Raw genomic sequence first — 12720 nt, forward strand, 5'->3', positions numbered from 1 at the left:
ACAACACTAGAAGTAAACTTCAATGGCTCCACTTCTGCTTCAAACACCCATCACGTGTTCTTCATCCACATGCTAGAACTGCGCGTCAGTGCCAGAAAATTCACCTTACCAGCTTCCTATTTCTAAACCCTTAAAAAGATTGAGCCGTACTCTAAAGGCACTAGTAGCTCACCCAACTCTTTTGCAAGCGCTCTCAACAACAGTACTCCCACATAGAATTCTCCAAAAATAGCTATAACATTAATGATATCACTAAGTTGGTCAAACTGTGATGATGGCTGTGAAATAGAACAAACTACAAATCTTTCTATAAATTAAAAATAATAATTAAAATACCACATTTTCTAATAAAGATAGCCTAAAATTAAACAATATAAAACAAGACTTCAAATTACCACATTGAATATCAATTACCATTTACAAAATGTATATCAGGTAAGGCATAGACAAGCATTATCAACATGCTAATGCAAGAGGTTCTCACCTCTACACAAATACCCCATAGATACTCATTTAATCAGATATGTATATGAATATCACCTAAAAATTCAAAACATATGCATCTAAGACATATGTATCACCTTCCAAAGATGCTACACATTCCAACACCCTATGAATCAGTCCTTGCACACTCATTTACGAAACAGCACAACTCGAATTAGTAAAAACGCACATATATATAAAAAAGACATCCAAATCCATTTATTCATTTAAACACCACCATACAACATCCCATACATGAAACCCATCTTATAATCCAAACACAACACAATTATCAATCATTATAAAGCATCAAACATGAACATAGACACACACACACATATGTAAATATAGAATCAAGACACTACACGGCCAACGACAGGGTACTTAGCTTCAAACTTCTTTTCCCAATCAGAAAGAACGCCGAGTTCTTTATCAGTGAGGCCATCAACAGAAGCAATAACATCTTCTTCATTTTTGCTCATTTTAGCAAGAGCCCTTGTTGCATCTTTGCCGGCAAACATGGAGTAAGAACCTCCCGGACCGTAGAAAGAATTGCCGGTTGTGACGTCGAAGATACGACCCTTTATAGCTATGTATATGGGTTTTGATGGGTTTGTGCCATCGTATTGTTTTAGCTCACCAATTGAGATCTCCATTGCCTATGCTTCACTTGTGTCCCTCTCCTTCTTTTGCTTTGATGATTATATGGTCACGTGACACGGCAAAATGTTTCAGGATAGCAAGAACAGAATCGAAAATCATGAAACCGACATTTTATCCGGATCCGAATCATATAATCCGATAATTATCCGAAAAATATTCCAACCGAAAATTTAACCGAAAATGATGCAAAATATAAGATCTGATTATAACTCTGAACGGTTTAAAACCGAATAATATATTACCTGAATCGAATATGACCCGAAATAATAAAATTTATACTTTAAACAATTTTATGTTTATGATAACATACTTATTTAATCATATTCTTTTGAAAAAGTACATTATATTATATTAAAAATACTAAATTAAATAAAAAATATATAGTTTTAAATCTCAAAAATTGAAAAAATAAATAAGTTATGATATTCAAACCGAATTTAATCCGAACAGAATTTTGTGCGATCTTAATCCAAATTTTTTCCGATTTTAATCCGAATTAGACCCGAACCGAATCACATCTGTTCCGATCTGAATGGTTTTCATATATATCATAATCTGAAAGTAGATCCGATCCGAAATTGATCTGATCCGAAACCGAACCCGTTATCCGAATTGCCAGGTCTAGTTATATGATTATAATTTACTGTTTAATTTATGGATCGTGTTCGTGTATATTCATATTCATTTACCTTCTCATCGTCTTTTCTTCTCATTTTAACTATGTTTTTGAATGATTTAATTAATTAATTTTATAATATTTTTTATAAAAAAATATATTTTTGTATTATTTTTCTACAAAATGGATATCTTTTTGGCATATAATGTGGAGTAACATTCATATACAAACTATTACTCCCACCTTATTAGTATACAAATGGTGCGCCACACGAAAATTAAAAAAAATATAATTTAATAAGAAAAATAAGAAAAGTAATTGAATTGAGAATCAATTAATATTTATTATAAATGGATGTATTTAATTAAGTGGTGGAGTATTATAAAATTTTATTATTTTTGAAATATATATAACTGAGATAGATGTCAAAAATAAAAATTATATACAAAAGAACGGGAGACAGAGAAAATATAACTAGAGAAACTATGACTACGATACAAACTATCATCGTGACGATTTTGAATTTGGTGTTTAATAATCCGATCATTTTATTATCAAACTTCTAAATTAATTTTATATTTAAAGATCCACTTGTCTAGTGTGTGTCATGGGCATATATTAAGAAAGTGTGATTGATGAGTTGTAAACATTTTATTGGTGGAGATTTTTGTGCATGCAGGGGGTCCATCATTATTAATGAGTTCTCCACCAATATTGTGTGGAAACATCATCAAACATTAATTTTAGTATGTGCTCATGGGCACACACTAGAAAAATCATTTAAAGATTATAGTTTTCGATGATATGCACGGTTGATGCGAGTCTATTAAGGAAAATGCTTGGTGTACAAAATGGTGTACAAAATTTTGTACATAATTACATGTGGTGTTTTATTTGGAATGAGCCCCCTGAATTCACATTAACAAACCCAATTAAAACACCCCACATCAATTACCATGTCATTATGTACAATTTGTTTGTACAAAATTGTGTACACCTAGCACTACTCGTCTATTAATAATGACTTTGAGAATTCTGTGATAAAATCAAAATTTGTGTGATGGTAATTTTTATCAAAAATTGTGATAGTTTAATTAATTAGTGACTAAAATTGTAGAGTTATCAGATTTTATTAGCATAGTTCCCTGTTAGATATATTTGAGATGTCATGTCTAATATGATTTGTGTTTAATTTTTCAGAACTTAACAACAGGACATATCAGGACTTACTGAAATCAGAACTTACTGAAGTCAGAACTTAATATCTGAACTTAAGGTGTCAGGAGATATATATCAGTACTTAAGTGCGGGAAGACTTTCAGATAAGGAATGCGGCTGATTTACAAGAGAAGATCTGGACTAAAACAATAGAAGATATGCATGGAAAGAGTTAGAGGACTAGAAGACTTGTAGAAGATATCTAATTGATATATTTTAGGAGACAGAATTATATTTCATATCAATTAGAATATATCTTGTAATTGTGTACTATATAAACACAGCTTAGGGTTTACACTATATGTGTTATCATTATCGAGAAACATTATTGATTGTAACCTAACAGCTCTTAGTGATATTTGTTCATCACTGAGAGAGAATAACAGTTCATATTATAACAGAGTTTATTTGAATATACTTGATCTTTGTTACATACTTGTGTTGAAATCAATTTGATTGTATAAACACTGTATTCAACCCCCTTCTATAGTGTTGTGTGACCTAACAAGTGGTATCAGAGCTTTTCTAGTTAACACACATACAGTAAAGATCCAAACAATCATGTCTGAAGAAACACAAACCCCAACTAAGCCCACCAAAACTCAAGAAACTCAAAACACTCAAACCCACAGTCGATATGAGACTATTAGAGTTCCCAAACTGAGATCTTCTGAGTATCCCATATGAAAAGTGAAGATGGCTATGTTTCTGGAAGCTACAGATCCAGAATACCTTGACAGAATTAATGAAGGACCATATAAGCCTACCAAGCTCTCTGTTGCAGTTGCTGATCAACCAGCAAAGTCCATACCAAAGGAGAAAGGTGATTACACAGCTGAAGATATCTCATCTATTGTCAAGTATGCAAGGGTAAGGCATTTGCTGCATAGTGCCATTGATAATGTCATGTCAAACAGGGTAATTTGATGCAAGACTGCAAAGGAGATATGGGATACTTTGGAGACAAGATGTCAGGGAACTGATGCAATAAAAAAGAACAGGAGGACTATACTCACTCAAGAGTATGAGCACTTTGACTCAAAAGCTGATGAGTCATTAACTGACTTATATGACAGGTTTGTCAAACTCTTGAATGATCCGTCACTGGTGGACAAGGAATACGATCTTGAAGATTCAAATCTAAAATTCCTTTTACCTCTTCCTGAAAATTGGGATTTGAAGTCTACTACCATAAGAGACAACTATGACCTTACTAAAACTACTCTTGATGAAATTTATGGTATGATCAAGACTTATGAACTTGAGATGGGTCAAAAGAGTAAGAGGCATGGAAGAAAGTCAAGGACAGTTGCTCTTAAAGTTAAGGAGGAATCTCCTAAAGTGGTTGTCTCAAAGAGGGGCAAAGGAAAGGCTGTCATCATAAAGTCTGATTCAGGGTCATTATATTCTGATCATGATGATTCAGAAACTGAAAGTTTACCTGAAATGGATGTTGATGAAGAGATGATGCAACTGTGTGCTCGTATGGTGAAGGGTATCACAAAGATAGCCTATAGGAAATTCAGAAAGGGCAAGAAGTTTTCCAGGAAAGGCGGAAGTTCTGATAAGAAAGGGTTCAGAAAGTCTGAAGGCAAAGGAGAAAAGTCTGACAGAGGAGACAATTCAAATGTTAAATGCTACATGATAGGGATAAATAAATCCTGATTGTATAATTAAATATTGCAAGGTATGGGCTGCTGGGCCCAATAAGAAGATGTATGACATTCAGACCAGAAAGGTTAACATGTTGATCAGGCCTGATGGACCAGATCAGGCCTGATGAAACAAAGAAGGCCCAAAAACCCTGATTATTAATTAATTTCATAATTAATTAATAAGGGAAAAATTAGCTATTGAGAAGAGTCCCGATAAGGATATAAATCCTTACAGATTAGCCTCAAGGGGACCTAAAAGGATAAGGAATCAGTTTCCTACTATCTAGGACTCCAAAGTCCATTCTAATTATGAGACTTGCCCACCAAGTCTCCTATACCAAGTCCAATTCAAGGACTCCCAACATCTATATAAGGGGCCTCACCCCACACATCAGAACTACGTTTTTTGACTTGATCCTTGGCAATCAGCAAGGTACGTAGGCATCTTGTTAAGGCAGATTGAGTCACGAAACACAAGAGCAGTCAAATCGAGCCTTGAAGCTCACGTTCCTTTTTATTAGATACAGCAATTATATATATTAGTTTTAATCCATAACATATGGCGCCGTCTGTGGGAAAGCACAACAACAACCATGGCGAGAACAAGGAGAACAATTAGAGCTCTGGAGGAAGGAACACCATCAGGGACAACTCAGGTGATTTCGTCAACCGTGGAGATTCCTCCCCATTCAACTTATGCATCTACTCAAGGGGAAGCCCAGATAGGGGCAACTCAACCTCAGCCACAAGGGACAACTCCCCCGACTATTCAAGGTACGAATCCTCAAATTCAACAAGTACATGTACCTGTGAATTCTCGACCCGTCGGGTATGAATATTCAACTATTGTTACTACTAACCCCCCTTATGGGATGCCCCTTCACCCTGAGGTTGGAGGAAGTGGATATGCTGGGCGAAGTGAAGCACGAGGGCAGTCGCCCCCCCCTATATACGAGGTTTGGCTCCTATCCCCGAGGATCGGGAATTTTCTGGTCCTTACACTGAGAGAGACTCTGAATCTTCGGATAATGAAGTGGCCCCGAGAAGGAGGCGTCCTGGCAAAGAGCCAATGGCCGATGGAAGGCAACGCCCTCAAAGCACCCCAGGGGCGAATCCCCAAGAAGTGCAGGAAAGGATCAGGGCTCATGAGGCTGAGATCCAAAGGCTGAGGCGTGATTTGGAGGCTCACCAGGCCACCAGACCCCAGATACCTCCTAGGGGGAGAAATCCTCCTCCTGTCATAGACCCGGATGGTCCGGTACGAAGAAGGGCTGTCGTCCCAAGAACTGATCCAAGCAATCTCCTTCCCCTTGGAGATCCTGATGATCCAACTCCACCCTTCACAGAAGAGATAATGAATGCCCATATCTCAAGGAAATTCAAGATGCCCACTATCAAAGCCTATGATGGCACGGGAGACCCCGCTAATTATGTTAGGACATTCTCTAATGCACTGCTGCTGCAACCCGTGAATGATGCTATAAAGTGTCGGGCCTTCCCTCAAACCCTGTCGGGTATGGCTCAAAGATGGTACGGTCGCTTGCCCCCAAACTCTATTGGATCGTTCAGAGAATTAAGTCAGGCTTTTATTAAGCAATTCATCAGTGGAAGAGTCCATGAGAAAAGTTCAGCATCTCTTATGAGTCTTGTGCAGGGAGCTAAGGAATCCTTGAGAGATTACCTGAATCATTTCACAAAGGAGGCTTTAAAAGTCCCGGACCTTGATGATAAAGTAGCCATGATAGCACTGCAACAAGGAACTAGGGATGAGTTTTTCAAGATGTCCTTGGCCAAACGTCCCCCTGAAAGCATGTTGCAACTCCAAGAGAGGGCAGGGAAGTATATCAAGGTTGAAGAAAGTATGAGGAAGACCGTAGTAAGTAATGAGCCCACTGGAGGCAAGAAGCGGAAAACTGATTTAGAATATATTGCAAAGGACAAATATCCTAGAACCGAACAAAACCCTGATTCAACCCCCAAGAAGGGAGGACCTGGGCAAAAGTTCACTGAATACGCTAAGCTGAATGCTCTTAGAAGTCAGATTTTGATGGAGATTAAGAAAGATAGAGATATTCGCTGGCCTAAGCCCTTGAAGGCTGATCCCGCCAAGCTAGATAAGAGCAAGTATTGCAGGTTTCACAAGGATGTTGGCCATGACACCGATGAGTGTAGGCAGTTGAAAGTCGAAATTGAGTTTTTGATTCGAAAAGGAAGATTGAATAAGTATACTGGAGATGGAGGGGACATAAATAATAATGGAAGGAAGAAATTTGAAGATCGTAGGAGGGACCAAGATGATCAGGGGCGGAATCCCCAACCTAGAGGGCCGGTTATAAATGTAATTTTTGGAGGACCGCGACGCCCTCGAAGACCTGTCATAAACACGATCTTTGGAGGTACAACTGCTGCTGGATTGTCCAAAAATTCCATATTGGCATATACTAGGGAGGTTATGCATATTGTTGGAGAAGCCCCGAAGAGGGCCAGGACAGAAGTAACATTGGCTTTTGATGATTCCGACCTAGAGGGTGTGAAGTTCCCTCATGACGCACCGCTGGTCATAACACCGATAATAGGAAATAGCCCGGTTAAGAGGGTCCTTGTGGATAATGGTGCTTCTGTGGATATCTTGCTCCATGACACCTTTCTAAGGATGGGGTATAACGACTCCCAGTTGACACCAACCGACATACCGATATATGGATTTGCTGGAGTAGAATGTCATGTGGAAGGGATAATCAAATTGCCAACCACCATAGGTACGGAACCAAGGCAAGCAGCGCAGATGCTGGATTTCGTTGTGGTAAAGGCTAGTTCAACTTATAATGCTATCATGGGGAGAACAGGGATACATGCCTTCAAGGCAGTCCCCTCTTCCTACCATTCAGTCATGAAGTTTCCCACCCAAAACGGGATTGGAGAAGAGAGAGGAAATCAAAAAATGGCTAGAAGCTGTTATGTGGCCTCTTTGAGAGCAGATGGAGTCGGGGGGCAGGTTCTTCCTATTGAAGATATGGATGTCCGAGAAAATGACGAGAATAGAGGAAGGCCAGCAGAAGACTTGGTTTCCGTTCCTTTAGACCCCGAAAATCCTGAGAGGATGACTTTCATTGGAGCCACATTAGAGGAGCCCCTTAGAGGGCAGTTGGTGAAATTTTTGCAAGAAAATAGTGATGTGTTTGCATGGTCAGCAGCTGATATGCCAGGCATAGACCCGGAATTGATTACTCATAGGTTAAACGTGGATCCAAGCCGGAAGACAGTAAAACAAAAGAAAAGAAATTTTGCCCCAGAAAGACAAGAGGCTATAAAACAGGAAGTAGAAAAACTCTTAGAGGCTGGTTTCATTGAGGAGATTCAATTTCCGGAGTGGTTAGCAAACCCTGTAATGGTGAAGAAGGCTAATGGAAAGTGGAGGATGTGTATAGACTTCACTGATCTGAATGATGCATGCCCCAAAGACTGTTTTCCGCTGCCAAGAATTGATACTTTGATTGATGCCACTGCTGGACATGAGATGCTGAGTTTCATGGATGGATTTAGCGGATACAACCAGATCAAAATGCATAAGGATGACATTCCAAAGGTATCATTTATCACTGACTTTGGTGTTTATTGTTATCTTGTTATGGCGTTTGGTCTCAAGAATGCAGGAGCCACCTATCAAAGGTTGGTGAATAAAATTTTTAAGGATCTTATTAGTAAGACTATGGAAGTCTATGTTGATGACATGTTAGTCAAGAGTCTAGTAAAGACTAATCATATAACCCATTTGAGGGAAGCTTTTGAGGTCCTGAGGTACCACAAGATGATGTTGAATCCTACGAAGTGTGCTTTCGGAGTAGGATCTGGAAAATTCTTGGGATTGATGGTCTCAAAGAGGGGAATTGAGGCTAACCCTGATAAAATAAAGGCGATCCTGGACATGAAACCACCAAAAACTGTCAAGGATGTTCAGAAGCTCACAGGAAGGTTGATGCGCTAGGACGATTCATCTCCAAGTCGGGAGACAAGTGTTTATCATTCTTCAAGTCACTAAAGAGCATCAAAGACTTTGTATGGAGTGAGGAAAACCAGAAGGCATTTGAAGAGTTAAAGAAGTATATGGCCCAGGCCCCGTTGTTGGCCAAGCCAGTTCTGAGTGAAGTTTTATTCTTGTACTTGGCTGTTTCAGATAGCGCCTTGAGCGCGGTGTTGGTTAAGAAGGAGCTAAAAGTCCGTAAACCCGTGTATTATGTCAGCAAAATTCTGCATGGTGCTGAATTAAATTATTCAACTATTGAGAAATTTGCTCTAGCCTTGGTAATGGCTTCGAGAAAACTGCGTCCTTACTTTCAGGCTCATCAGATTGAGGTGCTAACGAATCAGCCACTGAGAAATATCATTCACAGTCCCAAGGCAAGTGGGAGATTGATTAAGTGGGCAATAGAGTTGGGAGAGTTCGATCTCAAGTATAAGCCACATACGGCCATAAAAGCCCAGACACTAGCTGACTCCGTGGTGGAATGTACCATACCCAACCAAGAAGTCGGGGGGCAGGAAGATACCATACCTCAAGACAAGGGAGTCGATAATGGGGACAGAGAGAAGGATGATAAGGAGAAAGAATATTGGGTTCTCTATTTTGATGGAGCATCAAAAACAAATTCCAGTGGAGCAGGGTTGGTTTTGCAAAGCCCTGATGGGTTCTTAATTGAGTATGCTATGAAGCTAGACTTCCCAACCACAAACAATGAGGCAGAGTATGAAGCCCTGATAGCTGGCCTTGGTCTAGCTGGGACACTTAGAGTCAAAAACTTAAAGGTCCGTGGAGACTCGAAGCTGATCATATCCCAGGTAAAGGGAGAATTTGAGGCAAGGGATGATACGATGGCTAAGTATGTCCGCCTAGTAAGGGCTGTGATGACCCAGTTTAATGAATGCCATGTTGAACACATTCCAAGGGAAGAAAATGCTAAGGCAGATGCGCTATCAAAGTTTGTTTCATCTGAGATTGAAGAAAGTTCAGGAAGTGTGTACTTCCGTGTTTTGAAGACACGAAGCATAGATGTTAAGCTTGTGGCTCCCATAGGCCTGGGGACGTCATGGATTGATCCTATCAAGGCTCACATTCAAACCGGTTGGTTACCAAGTAATGCAACTGAGGCACAGAAGTTAACTGTTCGAGCACTAAGGTACTCTTTGATAGATGGGATTCTTTACAAAAGATCTTTCGTGGTTCCCTACTTGAGGTGTCTCAGGCCCGATGAGGCACGCTTGGCTCTTGAAGAAGTGCATGAAGGTATTTGTGGACAACACTTGGGGGGCAGGGCCTTGGCTCATAAGATAACTCGTTTAGGCTTTTATTGGCTAGAAATGATGGCTGATGCCAAAGAATACGTGAAGAAATATGACCGCTGTCAGAAGCATGCACCTGTTGTTAGACAACCCCCCGAGATGCTGACCTCTATCAACTCGCCCATTCCTTTTGCTATGTGGGGAATGGATATTTTGGGGCCTTTTCCCATGGCCACAACACAAAGGAAGTTTCTGATTGTAGCCATTGATTATTTCACCAAGTGGATCGAAGCCAAACCCTTGGCCAAGATCACAACTAAGCAAGTTGCACAATTCCTGTGGGAAAACATTATGTGCCGATATGGAATTCCCCGTATCCTCGTCACTGACAATGGAGCACAATTCAACAATGAGGAATTCAAGAAATATTGTGAAGAAAATGAAATTGAGTTACGGTTCACCTTTGTGGCTCACCCGCAAGCCAATGGGCAAGCGGAGGTAGCAAATCAGATAATCTTGGATGGACTAAAGAAGAGGATCGAGAAGTCAAGAAATAATTGGGTGGATGAAATACTTCCAATATTATGGGCCTACAGGACTACCTGTAGAGTCACGACAGGAGCAACTCCCTTCATGTTGGCATATGGGGCAGAAGCAGTAGTTCTAGTAGAGATATCACATTCCTCTCCAAGGATTCAGGCTTTCAATGCAGAAGAAAATGAAGAAGGGCAGAGGTTAGCCCTGGATTTAATTGATGAAGTGCGAGATAAGGCACATGCAAAGATAGTAGAATATCAGAAAAAGGCTTCATTCTACTACAACCTAAGGTTTAAAGAAAGGTTTTTCAAACAAGGCGATCTAGTCTTGAGGAAGATAGAAGCATCTGGTGTAGGACAAAAAAGGAAACTTGCCCCGAATTGGGAAGGGCCGTACAGAGTCAGGAGTGTTCAGGGTAGAGGAACCTACAAGCTAGAGACTATGGATGGTTTTGAAGTCCCGAGAACTTGGCATGCGCAAAACCTGAAGGTTTACTATGTGTAGGATAGTTGAAGTACGATTCTCACTTGTCAGTATGACAAGTAGGTTTAAAAGCACCTTGAAGCTTTGCTTGTGTAGGATTTTATATTCTAGTAGAATTTACATTATCGAGTTATTATTGTTAAGGGTCGAACCCATACCATGTAAGGTTTTGAAAAACCAGACTTCTTGTTAAAGAGTTTGAAATTATTTCAACCTTTGGATGTTTAAGTTATGATAATAACTTGTGTGGGTATAACAAAAATTCATGCCTAAACGCGTATTAAGTATTGGAAAGAAAGGCGAGTAAGAAAAGCAGTATATGAAATATAACCCCGAAGGGTAACAAGTTCTGATATGAATAAAGTTCAAAAAGAAGATATACATAAAAAAAACTTAGGCCTTGGAAGGCTGGGATTCCTCGGAACCACTATCTGAAGTCTCCTCGGATGTCTCAGTCATCCCTTCGGACGTCTCGGTCGTCCCCTCCGAAGTCCCTGTAGAGGTTCCCTCTGCGGGAGATGTTGGTTGCTGAGGCGCTGCTCTTGGAAGCTCTTCCACCCTGACCTTCTTAGTGGCAGGCTCAAACTCCTCTTCGGAAGAATCTTCCTCCTCTCCGTCCTTGATCATATCAGCAAGCTTCTCAGTAACACCCCCAAGCTCTGGAACTCGCACAGGGCAAGGAAAGGAGGACTGCTCGAGGACTTCTGGAAATTCATCTTGTATGGCCTCCACAGCAGCATCCCAGCCTTCTTTATAGCTAACTGGGTGTAGGAGGGCATCGTGCTCCACCATCAAGTCCTTGAACTCCTGGGTGTCCATCCAGCCGTCAAAGGCTTTATCCTTCTGCGCCTTCAAGATAACATTTTCAGCCCGGGCCGTTTCCGGGTCAGAAGTGGAAGAGGCCAGTTGAGCTTCAAGGGCCTCTATTCTCTGGTTGGCCTCCTCCAACTTCTTGTTAGCATCCTCCAGACCAACCTTCCAAGCCTTAGCTTGGTGAATCGCCCCTTGGAAATGGGCGTTAGCCTGCAAAAGAAGCAGCAAAAGTATGAGAAAAGAAACGTGAAAAGGCAAGTATAAAGGGCAATAGGAAAAGGACGTACCGTCGCTAAAGCCTGGGCTCCGAAAAGCTCATTCCCCTCTAAGTCCTGTTGAAGGACAAAATCTTGATAGTCCACCGGGGAGATGGAATGCTTAGACCATTCCTTGGACAGCGCCGTGCTGCCCATGATTGAATCCTTGCCCCGGATCCCCCAAGCAGGTTGAAAATAAGCCCCTGGCCTCTGCTTGGTGCGCAAAACTTGGCTGGGGCCTTCCTCGCCTGGTTCCATTGCTTGAAGGAGGAACTCAGGGAAGCGGTCACCAAGGCGTGGGTCTTTAAAGACCTTTCCGGCCCTCTGCATCCTGGTTGTCTCCAGGTCTTTAGGTTTGGTAGCCTCCTCAATCTTCTCAGCCACTGCAACAAGCGAAGTAAGTTAAAAAATCAGCGGAATAGAAAATGACGAAAATAAAAAGGAGGTAAGGAAGGGAACTTACTTTTCTTAGGGATGGGCGAGAGGCCGCGTTCTACCAGGACGGTCTCCCGGATAAGGTCCCAAGAATGGGAAGTCCCATTATCTTGCATAAGGAGGTTGAAAGCTCTAGCCTCCTCCTCAGACAAAGTTATATCATTTGGGGTCCCATCGACGGCCAGCCCAAAAGACGACCGAAATAGGGTGCCCCAATCTCCACCCTCCCAAACGACGAACAAAAAAATCTTTTTTCCACTCCAAGTTATTGTCAGGGATGGAC

General features: G+C 40.8%; 1 protein-coding gene across 1 annotated transcript; it reads right to left on the reverse strand.

Annotated features, from left to right (window-relative positions):
• Positions 1 to 658: 658 nt before the first annotated feature.
• LOC141673977 (putative steroid-binding protein 3) lies at positions 659 to 1227 on the reverse strand. Its single transcript, XM_074480702.1, has one exon. It carries the CDS (start codon positions 1137 to 1139, stop codon positions 837 to 839), a length of 303 nt encoding a protein of 100 aa, XP_074336803.1. The 5' UTR covers positions 1140 to 1227; the 3' UTR covers positions 659 to 836.
• Between the last annotated feature and the right edge of the window lie 11493 nt (positions 1228 to 12720).

This window comes from Apium graveolens, chromosome 7, assembly GCF_009905375.1.
Source record: "Apium graveolens cultivar Ventura chromosome 7, ASM990537v1, whole genome shotgun sequence".
NCBI lineage: Eukaryota > Viridiplantae > Streptophyta > Magnoliopsida > Apiales > Apiaceae > Apium > Apium graveolens.